This window comes from Camelus bactrianus, chromosome 12 (assembly GCF_048773025.1).
Source record: "Camelus bactrianus isolate YW-2024 breed Bactrian camel chromosome 12, ASM4877302v1, whole genome shotgun sequence".
NCBI lineage: Eukaryota > Metazoa > Chordata > Mammalia > Artiodactyla > Camelidae > Camelus > Camelus bactrianus.
Genome location: NC_133550.1, coordinates 11584525 through 11602505, shown reverse-complemented (window position 1 = coordinate 11602505; position 17981 = coordinate 11584525). Strand labels below are relative to the sequence as shown.

At 39.7% G+C, this 17981-nt stretch overlaps 1 protein-coding gene across 2 annotated transcripts; it reads left to right on the top strand.

Moving 5' to 3' along the window:
* The first annotated feature begins 373 nt into the window (after window positions 1-373).
* PYM1 (PYM homolog 1, exon junction complex associated factor) lies at window positions 374-15162 on the top strand. 2 transcript variants are annotated; one of them, XM_010963895.3, is made up of 3 exons: window positions 374-447; window positions 13634-13727; window positions 14206-15162. In XM_010963895.3, exons 1-3 carry the CDS (start codon window positions 414-416, stop codon window positions 14687-14689), a joined length of 612 nt encoding a protein of 203 aa, XP_010962197.2. In that variant the 5' UTR covers window positions 374-413; the 3' UTR covers window positions 14690-15162. The 2 variants fall into 2 exon arrangements, with proteins under 2 accessions (XP_010962197.2, XP_045379232.2); XM_045523276.2 differs by lacking the exon at window positions 374-447 and having other exon boundaries at window positions 13643-13752.
* The last annotated feature ends 2819 nt before the right edge of the window (window positions 15163-17981 follow it).

Here is a 17981-nt window from a genome sequence, read left to right as displayed (position 1 = left end):
GCTCTGGGACCTGGGTTCAGGCCAGGGTCTGAATATTCTTTTCCTCATCTATTAGCGACTCCCCCTTTCTGGGTGCAGATGGGCCTTGCCCCCTTTTCTCCCGCAGGTCCTAGACGGACGAAGAATGCCTGTGAGGAGAGGGGCTGTGCCTCGGCACTTCTCTCGGCGCCCAGAGAACTGCTATACACGCAGCAGGACCTCAGTAATGTTATCAGTGGCATTATCAAGCCCACGGCTCTTATTTTATTAAAGCCTTCAGCTTCTACTCCCTCCTTCTCCACCTCGGTCCATAAAATGGTGTACTCTCCCTTTAAGACTAAAATGGTGGCTTGCTACGGTCAGGACTCCACTTCCGGTGGGGAGGGGGGCGGGACCCCAGCCCGCTCACGCCGGAAGTGGTTTGCGTTTTCAAGATGGCGACTCCCTATGTAACTGACGAGACCGGCGGTGAGTGCGGGAGACCCGGAGCCGCTTCTCCCCGGGCTCTCGGGGCAGGGGTTCGGACTTGGAAAGGGGTCTGTGCCCCGCCCATCCCGGGGCCCATCCTTTGCCCCGCCCTCCGGACCGCCTTCCCCATTCATTCTCCCCTACGGGGTGTCACCTGCGCCCCCTTTTGGTCTCGAGTTTGGGGGTCTCCGCTTCCGGTCACCCAAACCCTGGGGTTCTTCAATGCTGGTCCTTGCTCCAGGACCCTCACTGGCCCTTAACTTTTCTCCAGCAGTTGGAGCTCCCATATCTCTTTTGGGTTCTTCAGCCTTGGGGACTCCTCCACCCTCAGTTCCCTCCAAATCCTGCTCGCCCCCTTCCCCTCCCCCATCTCTTAGTATGCCTGCTTTCTGCCCTACCCTAGCCCCGTTTTAATTCTTTTTCTCGAAGCTGTATCTGTTGGAAACCTCCTCGTTGCTACATAGTGCTTTTTCCACTATCTTCCTCATCTTTATTGTTGGATCACTGAGGTCTAGAGGTATGAAGGGAAGAGGAACCTAATACAACTTTCAGCTTGAGTTTTCTCCTTGATGGCACCAGCCTTCTGTCCCTTCTCTGGTGTTGGTGATAGGAGTTGAGAGATCTCAGGTGCAAAAAGGCAAATAGGAAGGTGTCTAGTGGCCTCTCAAGCTCTCTGACAAGCTGGTAGAATCTACTATTACTTCTGGCTAGAGAAGAGTTTCCAGCCTGGCTGCTTGAGATGCTGAACTGTCTGCTGTGTGTGTGAGAATTATGTGTTGAAAATTGAGAATCAAGATTTTCATTTTGGCTTTCCCATTATAATTTCATCTTTAAAAAAATGGGCATAGTAATATCTACTCATTGATGATAAATAAGATAGTATATATGAAAGCAACTTATAAAAATGCTGTGCAAGGCAAGATGTTACTGTTTTTTGTAGCCCTCATTGTGTATGTATATCCTGTAGAAGTGACAGTGTGTGTGTGCATGTGTGTGTGTGCACGCGTGCTTTGGTACATGCAGACTGTTCTAAAATGTGTCGTTTTGCTTTGCTGTTTTCCATGTTACTTACCTCTCAACCCACCTCTCCTATGGTATCTATGACAACTCAAGTCTTTGATACTTCTCTGCAACCTCACATTTCAAAGTGGTACCACCTCTTCCTCTGCTGTCTACATAGTAGGTCCTTCTTCAACCAGCTCCCTTTAATGTGTGCTTTGAAAATATTACTCATTGTCCAGTACACGTCTCCTTATTCTGTTTTCTTTAAACTGATTTAATGAAAATCCAGATATCACATCTCACCCTACCCTCCCACCAAGAAGCATCTTCTGTTTTCTATGACAATGTGGAAGAGGAGGAATCACACTGCTATTTTGCTTTCCCTTACTACTTCCAGATCACCGATCCACCACTATCACTCTCATCCTCGTGGAAGATGCTGCCATGCAATTATAGCATTTTCTCTAAAACCTCAAGGGCCATCATTTACTGCCCACAAGGACCCAGATGTATCCGATCATATTTTTTTTCTCCATTCTGTTTCTCAGTGTCTACACTCATTCTCAGTGTCTCCAGCATGTTTGGAATACTCTTATCTTATAGTTCCTCAGCATGAGACCATTGACTTTCCTTTGAGTTTTGAAACCAACTACACATCAAAATCACTACAATCTGGACCTACCTACTACATAGGACCTCACCTATGACACTGCTTCTGCCTTTAGGTCCTCTCCATCTCTCACTTTAACCTCCTTACCCAATAACCATTTTTACTGCATCACACTCACAGAATCAGATTTTGTCCTCCTTAGGTTCTCTGGTCCTTTACCTTTCCCATTTCATTGAGTCTTCCATTTCTTTCATGACTAATTTTGAGGCCCCCATCTAGACCTCTGTAACCAGTCACTTGATGCTGTCCTCATTGTTTTCTTCCTTCATTTTGATCTTCTATACTAAGCAAGCACTTCTGTTATCTTGAATCATACCCATCAACTGTTTTCTTGGCTTCTGCTTCTAGGCCACAGCACGTGGGTAGAGAAAAGACACAGACAGTTGCACATTCAATACAATGTAACTTAATGTTAACTTCTGCCAACATCACAGCTTCTGTCCAATTCTTCTTTCTTGGTTTGCTTGCATTCTACCATGGCTATTTTCCCTACCTTTCTCAGCTCTCTGTAACCTTCAGTTTTAAATCTCCTTCTTGTGGCAAATGACCTCACTTTTTATTTCACTGAGAAATCAAGGTCTGTCATTTCTCTTTCTTACCTGTTCATAGCCTGATTTCTTGAATATCAGGTCCACACATACTATTTCCATTTCCTTACTGCTTATTTGTTTCTTAACTCTTTACAGTGATTTATTTCTAGCACCAGCCTCTCTCTTGAGTTGCCAGTTCCCTTTTCTGATTGTTTGGTGACTAGCTTTCATTCTTAGATGTACTGTCACACCTTAAATCCAGTCTGACCAAAATCAGTATCAGTTTTTCCTTCCTTGTTTCTGTTAAAGGCAGTACTGTTCTAGCTAAACCAAGATCAACTTTTTGCATCATTTCTCTCTCTCTTTTTAAAAATTTTATATAGACTTTATTTTTTAGGACAGATTTAGATTTGTAGGAAAATTGAGAAAATGATATAATTCCCGTATACCTTTTTTCAGCTTCCCCTGTTATTAACATGTTACATTAGTATGGTGTCATTATTGCAGTTGATGAACCAGTATTGATACCTTGTTATAAACTAAGGTTCATACATTATTCAGATTTCCTTTTTTGAGGGGTAATTTTAGGTTTATTTATTTGCTTATTTTTAGAGGTCCTGGGGATTGAACCCAGGCCCTTGTGTATGCTAAGCATGTGCTTTACTGCTTGAGCTATATCCTCCCTACCAGATTCCTTTATTTTTTACCTAGTTTTTTTTTTTTTTTTTTTTTTTCCTGTTTCAGTATCCCACTCAGTATAGCTTATTACATTTAGTTCTCATGTCTCCTTTACTCCTGTTGGCTGTGACAGTTTCTCAGACTTTCCTTGTTTTTGATGGTCTTGACAGTTTTGAGGAGTATTGGTCAGGTATTTTTGTTGGCTGCCCCTCTGCTGGAATTTGATGTTTTTCTCATGATTATAGTGGGGTTGTGTACTTTTTAGGGGACAACCTTAGAAGTAAAGTAACATTTTCATCATATCATACAGGGATACATAGTTCATATTTTACAGGGATACACAGTATCACAATGATTTTTTTACTCTTGATATTTAGCATGCTCTTCCTGCTGAGGTAGCGTTAAGGTTTCTCCACTATAAAGTTACTTTTTTCCTCTCTCCGTTCCATTTTGTACTCTTTAGAAGAAAATCACTATTCACAGCCCACACTTGAAGAGTAGGGAGTTATGCTCTCTTCCTTAAGGATGGAGTATTTATTTATACACATCATTTGGAATTCTGCACAGGAGGTTTGTCTCTTCTTCCTCATTTATTTATTCAATCACTTATTTATATCAGTTTGAACTTTGAGTTATTATATTTATTTTATTGCTCAAACATTCCAGCTTTGGACATTGGGAGCTCTTTAGTTGGCCCCATGACCCTTTGACATACTGCCATCAGTGTAGGGTTTTTTTTGTTTTTTGTTTTTCCTCTTTTTTTTTTTTTTTTTTTTTTAAAAGCTCTTCCTTACTTTCTGGCCCTAGAAGATGCTCCAGCCTCATCTTGCATATTTCCTGTCCCAGTCTAAGAATGAGTCATTTCTCCAAGGAGGCTTTGTTCCCTTTATTGAAGAGTGATACAGGAAACCAAGATCAGAGCACTAGGTGTTTTTGTTGCTAGTAACAAAATTAACTGGGGTGTTGTTTTTGCATTGTCTTTTACTCCCTCCTCACCGGCCCCTGTTGTCAAAACATCATTCTTCTGTTCCTACTGCTGTTACCCTTATTCCATCTTCAATACTTGTTAACTATGTGGCCTTAGGAATTTTAAGCCTAGGGAATCCAAGCCTTAGTTTTCTCATCAATAAATAGGAATAATAACTCCTACAATATAGGATTATTGTGAGAATTAAAATTTAAGTGATATAATGTACACGTCTAGCACATAGAAAGTGCCCAAGAAATGGTTCTGTAATTATTATTGTTATGTAAAGATTATTGTGTGGATTAGAAGAGATTATATATGTAAAGTATCAGGCATAATATTTTGGTTATTCTAAGTGTTTGATAAAATTTTAGTTTCCTTTATCCTGCAGATATTGCTGTGACAACAAATAGTTGTCCTACCTCTGTCACTCTCTCTAGTCCAGTTAATTTGACACACCATTACCAGATTACTGCTCCTTAAGTACAAACTTAATTGTGTAATTTTTGTTCAATATAATTCATTCAGAGTCCTCTGTTAAATTGGGCATATACCAGGGGGAGGCTTTAGCTCAGTGGTAGAGTGCATGCTTATCATGCACAAGGTCTGGGTTCAATCCCCAGGACCTCTATTTAAATTAAAAATTTTAAAAAAATGTAATTAAACCTAATTACCTCTTCCCCAAAACAAAAGCTAAAAAAAATTTATTAAAAAATTGGCATAGATCCTTCTGATATTTATTTTTCTGTGCATTTTAAAATCAGACAGTATATATATTTTTATGTGTTGCCTTTTCATAGCAACACATAAAATGTTTCTCTTTGTTATTAAAAACTCTTTGTAAACATCTTTTGAAATACTGGCAGAGTGTTTTATTGTTTGGGCATGCACCTTCTCTTACCAATTTTCTGTTATTGGACTTCTAGACTGTTTCCAGAATTTTTGTTATAAGAACTCTATGAATATTTTTGTGCGTAAATTTTTGTCTGCATTTAGGGTTATTTTCTTAGGATAGATTTTCCAGAAGTAGAATTACTGGATTGGAGGGTACAAACTTTTATTTATTTTTAATTAATTAAAAAATTAATTCCTACTGATTGTAGAAAACTTGGAAAATATTTTCATAACTAGTATATTATATAAGTCACATGTGTGTTTGGTAATTCCAGAACCCAAAGATAACTACATTTACATTCCCTTTTAGTTTTATGTGTATACACACACACACACACACACACACACACACACACACACACACACACACATATGTATATGTATATATACATACATACATAGCATATCTATTTAACATAATTGTGATTGTACCGAATGGCTGTACTTCCCAAAATACGATCCTTGAAACAATTAGAAGTTCTGTGAGAAGGGATATAAAATAAAAATCTAAAAAATAAAATGATATAAAAATAAGATTCCTGTAGTCAAATAAATTTGGGAAACACAGTGATGAACTACATTTACATCTTAATACTCACATGAATAAGAACATAGCTTATTTTAAGTCTTACTGATAAAAAACAGAATCTTTTTTTTTTTTTTTTTAATGTTTAACCCAGAATTTCCAAACCTTATTTAACAGTTCTTTTGGACATTCCTTGCTAATATCTTACGGAAGTAGTATTTTATCTAACAAAACCTTTGGGAAATACTGCTATATGAGAGGACCACCTCACTCTCTTAGTACTAGTTAGTTGTTAGTAGTTAGCTTAGCGTTGGTTTATGTAGCCAGATTGCTTTCTAAAGGGTTTTACCACTGACAATGATTGTTTTAATTTGTATTTCCTTTGATTATTAGTGATGTTGAACTTCTTGGTATCTTTTTCATTTATAACACAATACACAGTAATAATGTAAAAAGCAGTGCCTTTGAAACCCACAGCCTCATTTTGAATTCTGCTGCAGTTTACTGACATTGTAACTTCAGGCAAGTTATTAAATTTCTCATCATCTGGAATAAGCCTTCATGGAGTTGTGAGAATGAAATAAGATCATGTATATAAACACCGTCCTTGGCATGAAGCAAAGCACTCAGTAAAAAGGTGCTGTTATCTTTTTGGAATGGACTGTCAAATTTACATACGGACAATTTGCTCTTTCATTCAAGATACTCCTCTCTAGTATGAGCACAAACCACTTTCCAATACAGTATCATCACATCTCTGCCTAAACCCTCCAGGGAAACTGGGTTGTACAGTATAAAGCAGGTGGAACAGCAGTATGCTGGTATGTAAGCTTCAGCATCAGAACTGAGTTCAGATCGCAGCTACATGCTACCCTTGTGATCTTGGACATATCTTTACTTCTTGAAGACTCTGCCTCAGCAGCTGTGGGTGATAGTAATCTATGCATTATCTCGATTCAGTGAGGTGGTGGATGTAAAGTTCCTGGTGTAATGGAGCTCCTTATGTTCTTTCCTGATTGTTCTTAACATACTGTGAGTTTTAGCCTGCCATGATTTTGCTTGTTGTTATTCCTCTTAGAATGCCCTTTCCCTTCCTTTCTCTGCCTGCAGAAGTATCAGCCGTTCCTTTATTGTTGATATCATTACTAGTACTACCTAGTCTTTAAGATTAAGTCCCTGAGATTTTCCTAATTTCCTGTCACCTTCTCCCATCAAACAGGCTGTGCTTATTTATTCTCTTGAAATCTCTTATTAGTATGTATCAGTGTCTCTTAGGGATACCTAAGACATGTATATTTTTGTGTGATTCTTTGCCTAACTTGCTCCTACTTCTCCTGACCTAAACTGTAAATTTCTTGAAAGTGGGGACCATTTTACTGATCTTGATAATCCCCATAGAATGTGGAGTATTTTTCTCATGGGAGGCTTTCAGTAAATGTTTATTACATTTAATTAATTTGTAGTCTGGCTTCTGCCCACTCTACTTTTCTGAAGCTAAAGTCTTGTACATAATTAGGGATTTCCAAATTGCCAAAATGAATAACCTTTTTCGACTCAGTTCTCCTTTTTCTTAATCTCTTTGCAGTGTTTTTTTTTTAAACATTTTTTTTATCGAGTTATAGTCATTTTACAATGTTGTGTCAAATTCCAGTGTAGAGCACAATTTTTCAGTTATACATGAACATATGTATATTCATTGTCACATTTTTTTTTTTTTTCACTGTGAGCTACCACAATCTTTACAGTATCTACACAGGTAATCATCTGCCCTTACTTCAGATCCTTTTGGTCTCCATGGCATAGCACTGTCCTGGTCCTTCTTTTCTAGGATCATTTCCTGGTGTTGCTGACACCTTTTCCTTGAGGAAGATGACCATGACCATTTTGGAGGGTCATGCCTCCAAGATGGATCTTCTCTTTTTATATTTTCTCTATGTTAGAAACCATGTCTAAGTCTTATCATTGTTGGCCCCGAGATCATCCTCAGGCTCAGATCTGTGACCCAGATCTCCTTTCTTAACTTTGAAGCAGGTTCCAGGGATTCAGTACACCTTTTACCAGTTACTTCCCCCTAATCCTTTGGAGTCCTCCCAAGATTTGCTGTGTTGTCTCTTCTCTGTCTTCCTGCCAGCCCTGAAAACAAAGCCCTTTTCAGTTTAAGGAAACAGATTGAGGATTACAAAACAGCAGATGTGAGGAATAACAAAGTTTATGAAGTTCTTATAGTAGCAGTCTCTAACCTCTCGGTTCTGCCTCTCAAAGATGCTACCTGAGGGGGAGGGTATAGCTCAGTGGTAGAGTGCCTGCTTAGCATGCATGAGGTCCTGGGTTCAATCCCCAGTACTGCCATGCAAATAAATAAATAAATAAACCGAATTACCTCCCTGTCTCAAAAAAAAAAAAAAAAAAAAAAGATGCCACCTGAAAATCCCAATATTCTGCCCATGGTTTTTATTTCTAGGGTTATAAATCGGCACACTCCCCCCTTCTTTTTGACTTTACCTTTGAATACCATCAAGGCCAGAGAATGGAACCAAGATAACATAAAATGGGTGCTCCTTTGTGATGATGGGCTGTTTATATCACTGAGGACTTCTAGTTAGGATGGCCATTCAAGAAGCTTCTGTCCTAGCTTTTCTCTAATTTCATCTGTACTAGTCTTAAGGCTTCAGTTATCATCTCTGTGCAGTTACGTAAATACACGCTTCTAGCATTGTCCCTTTCTCCTTAATCCCACGTAAAAACACTACCTGTCTAGAATTGAATTAGTTATTTTCACAAAGTTGTCTTGTCCTTTGGACTTTCTTTGTATCGGTGGTTTTTATTCTCCTCCAAATTGTCCACATTCAAGAGTGATATTGTAGTTAGTTTGTTGATTTGTGTTTATTTCTTACTTATTTTTTTTCTTCCTCATTAGAATGCATGCTCCAAGAAGGCAAGACCCTTGCTTGTTTTATTTATTCATTGTATCCCTAGCTCCTGTTACAGTGCCTGGCTCAACAACAAGTACTCAATAAACATTTAAAATCCATGTGTGAATGGATGTTATTACCATATGCCCTATTTACCCACATGGTATGTTGTGGAAAAATAAGAGAGAACACATGACAAGCACCAGATTAAATCCACTGTAGCAATTTCAATGATTTCCTCTCTCATTCAAATCTTGGCAGTTGTCAGATCCTATTTACTTAATTCTTCATGATGAATTTCTCTTTCATTTTCTTTTCAATACCCATAGAGATCATTTCAATTAAGTCTTCTCACATGGCAGCGATTGCTTTCATTTTTTTTCTACCTTTGTGTTACACTTTCAGGTTAATCTCCGTAAAGCAAAGCTTTGAGCAGAGTCTGTACTCCCTTAATGGCCTTTAACATTCTCCCACATTCTGAAGCTTGAGTCCAAACTCAAGAGGAGATTGGATACCTTTCATAGTCTTACTAATTTACCTCTAGTCTCTTTTCCCATTACATACACCTTTTGCCCAAAATATACTGGAGATTTGCTCTTCCCTAATATGATACTTAATTTTATTTATTTATTAATTTGAATAATTACAGTCTTCTAGGGGCCAAGACCTTTGCTTCAAAGATCAAAGTCCCTGCTCTCAAGCAAGCAAACAATTACATTAAACATTAGATCATGAGAAAAGGCCAAAACAGGTACTGTGGGTGTACACAGGGCAACTTCTAAACTGGTTTGGTGTGGGGAGGTTAGGAAAGACTTCACTGAGGAGTTTACACTTGAACTGGACCTTTAAAGACCAATAGGAATTCAGATAAGAATCAAGAAAGTCTACTGCAAGCCAAAGGAAGCAAAAGCAAAAAGGCATAGAGAGTAAAGACACAGTCAGTTGCAATTTGTGAATATTTCAGTGGCTGAAGCACAGGGGTGAGTGACTGGGTGCTGAGAGGCTGGAGACTAACAAGAGCTGGGTCACAAGACCTTTGTGTGTGGTTCCATCCTCCATGTAAATTCCCTAAGGGCAAGAGGAATCCTGGAAGAATTTTAAGTAGGGGCATGACTAGTCTGATTTGTCCCTTTGTTTATATTCTTCTATAAGCGTGAAAATCTTCCCTTTTTCCTCTTTCCTCATTAACCACACCCCCACCTCCACCTGTCTAAATCCTGCTCATCTTCCAAAGATCACAAAGATGTTCTGTCTTCCGTAACTTTATAGGTCACCTGGTCAAAAGTACTTTCACTCTCCTTGGTGTACCCATTCTCCAAGCCACTTTGGTTTGAAACAAAATGAGATTTTAAAAAACCCACAATATGACATTAATGGAAAATTTTAAAAGGAAAAATTATAATCCAGTCACCCAACATAACTTCATATTGCTCATTCTTTCCTAAACTTTTGAATATAATATTTAAGAGTTGAAATCATGGTGTTTATATAATTTTATTATGTTTTACATTCCACTGTATCACATTAATGATTTTTTAAAAAATTTACTGTTATTAGTTTTAATGGCTGTTTTGTAAACCATTCCTGTATAACTGGATGTGAAGTTTGTTTTTATTTTTTAGCTATTTATAGATAATACCATAATTTTCACATGATTACTCCCTTTCTTCTTTTTTCTGTTTTTGTTTTTTTTTCCCTGTTAGAACTATTTACTTACGCTAAATTCTCAAGATCAGAATTACTGAAACAAAGTGTGTTGAATTGTCTTTGACTTCAACCTCCTTACCCCTCCCCAAGTCAGGGAATTACCGAAGGCTGTTGATTCTTTGATAATGTATCTGGCATCATTCTCTTCCTTTCCATTCTCACTGTTTCAGGCAGTTCTGCCTCATGCCAGGATTATTGCAGTCTTTTTTTCCTAACTGATTTCCCCAGTCTCCAGTGTTTTCTCTTAACAATTCATCTTTTCATCATGCCAGAGTAATTGCCCTAAAATACTGCTTTGGATAAAAGATTCATTCATTTGACAAATATTTTTTGAATGCATGCCATGTTCCAGATATTCAGCTCCTTAACTGACATTTCAAGGTCTGAACATTCTCTCATTTACTTAACACCAGCCTGACTCAGCCGGACTGGTCTAGTCACCCTTTCTGGAACATGCCATCTACCTTCCCATGTCTGAAATTTTGCTTTAGAGTAAGATTCTGTTTACAATCTCATTCTGCTTCCCTTTTCATTTACTTTAGTTTGACTCTTTCTTCGGAGCCCACCTCTAGTCTCAGTCCTCCCTCCACGGAGCCTTGAGTTTTTAACTCTTGTCTCGAAACGGTCACAGCTAAGCAAACAGTATCCTCAGTGGGCCCTCTTTTGTTCACCTGATAAATTCCAAATTCCTTGACTTTGTTTTTAAGGCTTTCTAAGATCTTTAAATTTTTAAATTTTCAGCCTCACTTTGTGTTATTCCCCAATAGGGACTGTCCGGTTCACCTGGACTCCTCTGCTTTCTGCTCTCTGCATATTCCAGGCTGCCTCACAGCCGCATCTTTCTTGGCTCATGTTTGTTTCTCCTATCCCCCCTACCTGTCAAATCTTACCCATTTTCTTTAACTTTTTTTTTTTTTTTAGTTTTAATTTATTAATGATATTTGTATTTTGAGAAAAACTCAATTCATGTAACCATGTATAATCCATTGTGGGAGGCTCTTGACTTGACTTTTAAGTTTTTAAATCTTTCCTTTTTTCCCCCCTTTCTTGTTTTTTACAAAAGTGATGCTCAAAGGAAGAACAAGAGGCACACAAGATACATATATATATATATATTATTAGGAGTTAATGGTTTCTACCACCTCTTCTTCTAGGTTATCCCTCTTAAGGTAGCCAGCATAGTCTTGGTATCTTGTTATGTCTTTCCACACCTTTCTCTTTGCCCCTGTACACAGACTGTATGGACCTCTAAGTGCTTCTCTTGCCCCAAGAATGGGAGTGTCCTCTACCCTAGCGTTTCTCAGAATGTCCAGGACCCTTGGGGAGTCCCTAAAACCCTTTCAGGAGGTCTGCAAGCATAACTCTTTTGATAATATACTAAGATGCTATTTGCCTCTTTTGCTGGGTTGACGTTGGCACTAAGGGTGCAAAAGCAATGATGGGGGAAACTCCTGGCCCCTTAACAGTAATCAAGGTGATGGCACCAACTGTACTAATCATTGTGTTCTTCACTGACACACTGCAGTAAATAATGCCAGTTTCACTTAAGAATGTCCTTGTAACATTATTAATTTAATTATACCCTGGCCCCTTAATGTACATCTTTTAATTTATTTATTATTTTTCCCAGCTTTATTGAGATATGATTGACATATATAACATTGTGTAAGTTTAAGGTGTACAGTGTGATGATTTGATACACGTATGTATTGTGAAACGTTTACCACAATAAGGTTAGTTAACACATCCTTTACCTCATGTAATGACCATTTCGTTGCTTTATGGTGAGAATGTTAAAGCTCTACTCTCTGCGGCAATTTGCAAATATACAATGCAGTTCTGCTGACTGTAGTTACCATGCTGTATCTTAGACCCCCTCAGAACTTACTCATCTTATAACTGAAAGTTACACAGCTTTCTGGTGTTCTCTGTGAATTAAGTAGGACGTAAGCATGAAGCACTGCTGCACACTGAAGTGCGGTGGTGTCTCAAGGAAAAGCACTGGTGCAGTTGTCCGAGTTGCAAGCTAAACAAGCTTCCATTTCATGGAACCCCATTTTTACTTGAAAGAACCACTGACAAACCATGGTAATTCAGACCTCAGTATCTGATAGCATTTTCCTGAAAATGAAGTGAGCCTGTCATTTCAAGGAAAACAATTGACAGTGTTTGTTGCCAGTGATAAAATTCAAACCTTCAAGAGGAAATCGGAATTTTGGGAAACTTGTATCTGCCACTGTGAGCATGGCAGTTTCCTAGTAAGGACTTTTCTGATGAGATTTATGAATCTAAAACGATTGTTTTTTATATTGCGTAGTGAAATGCATAATATTACAAAATAAGAGTGTGTGGGGGATCCTGACGTTAAAAACTTTGAGGATCTATACTCTTATGATCCCAAAGTATATCATGAAGACCATTCAAGATCAGTGCATTTGTATCTAACATTGTTTTTCATAACAGCATGGTGTTCCATCGTATGGATGACCCACATCTATGTAGTCGTTCATCTACTGATAGCCATTCAAGTTGCATTCAGCTTTTCGCTAATTTAAATAATACAGAAACATTATTAATGCAAACATCTTTACATACAGCCTTGTGTGCTAGTGCTTTTGTATCTACAGTATGGATTCCTAAAAGTTGACCTCTTTCTCACCATTCACCTTAATAAAACTTCTCCTTCTCTACAATTTCTCTGGTCATTTTTCCTTCCCATGATTCTTGTTTTTGCCCCTTTTTAGCCTCCTATTCATTTGCTGTCTTTTGATGTCCCCATGCTATTGTCTTGTGTTTTTTAAACTTCCCTCCATGCCTGTCCTGTCTTGCCAACTAGATTATAAAATTAGAAATTCCCTGAGGGCAGGGATGGTGTATTATACAGTGTATAGGCACGCAATAGATAATGATGAGAGATTAATTAAGGGTTGATTGATGTGAGAAAAGGATGCTTTAATGGTTGCTTTTAGTGGAAGGATGGGTGCTGGGGGAAGCTGTGTGCTCTGATGCATTCTTTCATCCTGGGAGTCACACTTACACCAAATTAACGATGTTGAGTTATGTTACTAATGTATGCAACTTTAATTTTGTTTAACACTCTCTGCCAAAATAAACTTTCTCTATAACTTAAAATGTGTATATATACATATATAATAGTTTATTATGTACAATTAATTCCACAAGCATGACTGTAATATAATCGATTTTGAAATTAAAAAATTTTAAAAATTATTTGAAATCTATTTGAAAAGTCTATTGAAAATTAGAAAGAGTAACTCCAACGCAATTCTGTTATTTCAGGCAAGTACATCGCCTCCACTCAGCGACCAGACGGGACCTGGCGAAAGCAGCGGAGGGTGAAAGAAGGCTATGTGCCCCAGGAGGAGGTCCCAGTGTGCGTGGTCAGGCGTGAGGAGGGGGTACCTAAAGGGGTCCCTGCCGCAAGAAAGAAAATGCGTGCCTAAGAGTTCAAGGAGGAGTTTTCTGATCCCAGAATCCTCCGAAGTGGAAGGAGGGGGCAGCTATCAGAGAAGGGAGAGGAGGAAGCTAGGATTTAGGGATGAGTGAGGGATGAGTAACCAAGTGACCAGCCCTGTTCCTATGGCCTCTGTTCAGCAGAACCTGTAAATAGCGTTCAGAGATCGGAGCTTCAGGACCGGGGGATCCTACAACCTGCACAGCAGAGGAAAGCTGGGGAAGGGCCATAGGGAGAAGAAGGAAGCAGGAAAGAAAGGGGTGAAATAATTTATACTGTTAAGAAAAGGGCTCGGAAAAAAAGGGTGGAGGGCTTGATTTAAAAAAAAAAAAGGAAGAAAAGAAAAAAAGGGGGGGACTTTGAAAAGTCCGTGATTCTTTGACACTCTTCCCCGCAGGTATGAGAACAAGTATGTGAAGTTTTTCAAGAGTAAACCAGAACTGCCCCCCGGGCTGAGCCCCGAGGCCACTGCTCCCGTCACCCCATCCAGGCCTGAAGGCGGTGAACCAGGCCTCTCCAAGACAGCCAAACGCAACCTGAAGCGGAAGGAGAAGAGGCGGCAGCAGCAGGAGAAGGGGGAGGCGGAGGCCTTGAGCCGGACTCTCGAGAAGGTGTCCCTGGGCGAGAGCGCCCAGGTGCCCAGCGCTCCACAGGCCTCCCGGGCAGCCCCCACCGCCGCCCTGGACCAGCCCGACCCAGCCGCCGCCACCGAGAAGGCCAAGAAGATAAAGAACCTAAAGAAGAAGCTTCGGCAGGTGGAGGAGCTGCAGCAGCGGATCCAGGCTGGGGAAATCAGCCAGCCCAGCAAAGAGCAGCTGGAGAAGCTGGCGAGGAGGAGGGCGCTGGAGGAGGAGCTAGAGGACTTGGAGCTGGGCCTGTGAGGCCCCCCCGGGAACAGGGAACGGACTGCAGAACAAACCGCGGGGCTCTCCGGGGTCCTGGGGAACGTGGGCAGCGGCAGTCAGGAGGGGTGCCCCCTACTGGCTCGCTTCCACCTCTCATGGCCCAACTCTGTCCTCCAGAGCCTAGCCTCTCCTTCATTCCTTCCCTTTCCTTACCAACTCCTATTTTTTTGGACTTTTCTCCCTCCCATTCCCAGTGTTCAAAATCTCCGTGACTACCCCAGGAGGTACCTTTGCTGCTGATTTGGATGTCTTGTTTAAAAGAAAATCGGGTGGGTGGGAGTCTCTTGGAGAACTGAGGTCAAGGGTCGGGGGGGGAGTACGCCCAAGTCTTGGAGTCTTGGTTCCTGTTCACAGTGTTTATGGGTTATTTCCCCCTCCATCCCTCACCTCTTTTTTTTTTTTTTTTCTTTTTTTAAAAAAAAGAACAGAATAAACTCAAGTAGACAACATGTCTTGCTTTGCCTCTTTTGTCAGCTTCTAGGTGTTTTATCCCCATCAGTTTGGTGCAGGAAGGTAAGTGTTGGGAGTAATATTGCTTTTAATTTTTAAAAATGATGTGTATTACCAAATTAGTACTGACTTCTGTACATGTTTGCCCAGACTTCAGTGAACAGAAATTAGTGTTATAATAAAGTGAAACAACAAATTAAATTGGACGTTAATTTACATGTGTCATCATTATCGTGCTGCATAGCAACGGGGCCTTGGTATCTCCCTTGCTGTTTATTTCTGAAGATCATCGACCTACTTCACAGCTTCACTGGCGCAACTCAACTCATGAAATTTTACCTTCTCACATGCCCCCCACCCCACCCCCAGACGGCATTGTGGAGCCAACTAATGACAGGAAGAGGAATTTTCAGCCATAAAGAGCTGTCACTTTTTGTCTATCCTCTGATTTCCACATCCTCACTTATCACAGTCTTTCTAGCCAGCTGCCAGTATGGAAACCAACAGAGGGGAAAGTCAGCTGTAATGAACTATTTCAGGAGTTCACAGTTCTTAGCCTGACTCTTAAGGTCCCACACAATCTGGCCTTGTTTCTTGGCCATTCCTCAACTCTGGTCAAACTGCTCCAACTCTTGAACTATTTTCAGTTCAACAAATGAGCCACATTCTCTCTGAGCCTTAAGCCTTTGCCCCTGCTGGCCCCCCTGCCTAGAATACTTCTCCGGACTCATTCTCCCTAATCAACTCTTTCTTAGCATTTGGATCTCTGCTTAAATGTTATCTTCTCTGGGAAGACTTTCATTACCAAACATTAGGTACCTTTTTTTTTTTTTCATTAGGCACCTTTCTTAACTTACTTCCTTAACACTCCACACTTAACATTTGTAGTGGCATTTATTACATTATATTGTCATGCTTGTTTACTTGTTAGCCCTCCTCCTCCTCATTAGATCATGTGCTCCTCCAGCTCTGGGACTGTGTTTATCATCACTGCATCCCAGTGCCCAACAGAATAAATTCTCAAATATTTGGCTGAACAAATGAAGCCACAAGCCATGTGGGGAAACAGAAGAGGAGAGAAAATTTGTGCCTGGCACACCTGAGCAGTTATGAGAACTTGATTAGGGACCTCAGTGTGAGACCAAAAGCCCAAAGAACCAAAAAACCAAAAGGACACCAACGCAATTATAAAGATTTTAAATAAGATTTAATTGGCTTATAAGTAGGTGTTTGATGCTTTGTAAGTTCTGATGTTTCAGAGGAATCTATACTTTAAAAATCATTATTAGGGAGAGATTAATTGTTTTGCAAAAGAATTTACCACAGTAAGCCTTTACATTTTCTGGGTCTTCAGTGGTTTGATTAAAGTTTATTTCAATATTTGTTGGGTCCTATCAATCATTGTGTTAGTCCGGAGGGATGCAATTAAGAAGACATTGTAGACCCTTCATTTAAGGAAGCTGTTAAGCGTGCAAATCACTAACTACTATGGTAGAGAGATCAGCAACGTGTTGAGGGAGAGCTAAGAAAGAAACTTCTGATTCGGGGGATGGGGAGGCTTAAAGGTGGAGTTGGAATTTGAAGACCCTCACATCTCAAGAAAGGTAAGGGAGAGCAAGTAAATGAGTAAAGGCTTGGCAGCATGAAAGGTACGTGGTAAGTTTGCTTTCTTTTTTTTTTTTTTTTTTTTGTTGGGGGGAGGTAAATTAGGTTTATTTGTTTATTTATTTATTTATTTATTCTTAGAGGAGTTACTGGGGATTGAATCCAGGACCTTGTGCATGCTAAGCACGCACTCTACCACTTGAGCTATCCCCTCCCCCTTAAATTTGCTTTCAATTTTGCAGAGACACATTTCTTTACATAAAAATCAATGTTAATCACATGCTATAGGATGATATTTACAGATAAGCTAGTGTTTTTCTAAATGTGGGTTATGAAATCAATTTAGAAAGTTGTGACCAATATCGTTTCTTAAATAGAATAGAAAAGAGCAGAGAGAGATACTTAAGAGTAAATATGTCTCATGATAATTTTGTTTCAAATATATACTATATGAGTACCGGGTTAGAATGTAAGAGATTTATTTTCCTTACCTTGGTTTGCAGAAAAATAAATTCCAAAGCCACTGATAAAATCAATACTGAGGGGCTAAGGCATCATACACTCTCCTTCTGGGCTTTATATTTGGGATGAGTGGGATAGAAGGATACTAGTTTAATTACTTCCCCAAGGACTCTTTCAGCTTAAGGCGAAGTACATTAGCCCCTGTTTTTTTTTTTTTTTTCCATTCCTGAGACTGTATTACTATTTATTTGGCATTTCTTTCTTCCTTGCAGGTGAATCCTCTCTCCTAATGTGTAAATAGCAAAGATTTTTGGGATCTAGAAGTGAATTATTTTAGGATTGGCCGTTTGCCCTCACAGGCTCAGAGTCCACGTGTTAGTTTTTTATGTCCACTAGGTGGTGCTGTGAGGGGCCAGCGCTGGCAAGTTATCTTGTCCCTAGACTCCAGCTTGTTTTGAAATTAGCAGAGAGGTTTACTCAGCTAGAAAATCTTTTCTCTTCAGGCTCACAGGCACTCATGGATAAGGGGTGTCTAGATCTCCCTCCCCTTCCCAACTATAACTTCGTGCTACAAATCGAGAGAGAGAGAGAGAATCTGGGATCGAGAGGGTACAATTTTTTGTCAGTAATGCCATCTCTCAAAAGATGGTCAACAGCAATCCTTTCCATTCTGCCCTGAAGATCAAAACGGATGCTGAACTCAAGTGGAAAGGGTGGAGGTTATACCCCAGAACGAGTAACTGGCTGGATG

What these genes read in the sequence shown, in the direction of transcription:
- PYM1 (XM_010963895.3), top strand. Translation starts at nt 414, where the DNA reads ATGGCGACTCCCTATGTAACTGACGAGACCGGCG. An exon ending in TGTAACTGACGAGACCGGCG is followed by an intron (nt 448 to 13,633) that starts GTGAGTGCGGGA and finishes CTGTTATTTCAG; the next exon opens with GCAAGTACATCGCCTCCACT. An exon ending in CCCCAGGAGGAGGTCCCAGT is followed by an intron (nt 13,728 to 14,205) that starts GTGCGTGGTCAG and finishes TCTTCCCCGCAG; the next exon opens with GTATGAGAACAAGTATGTGA.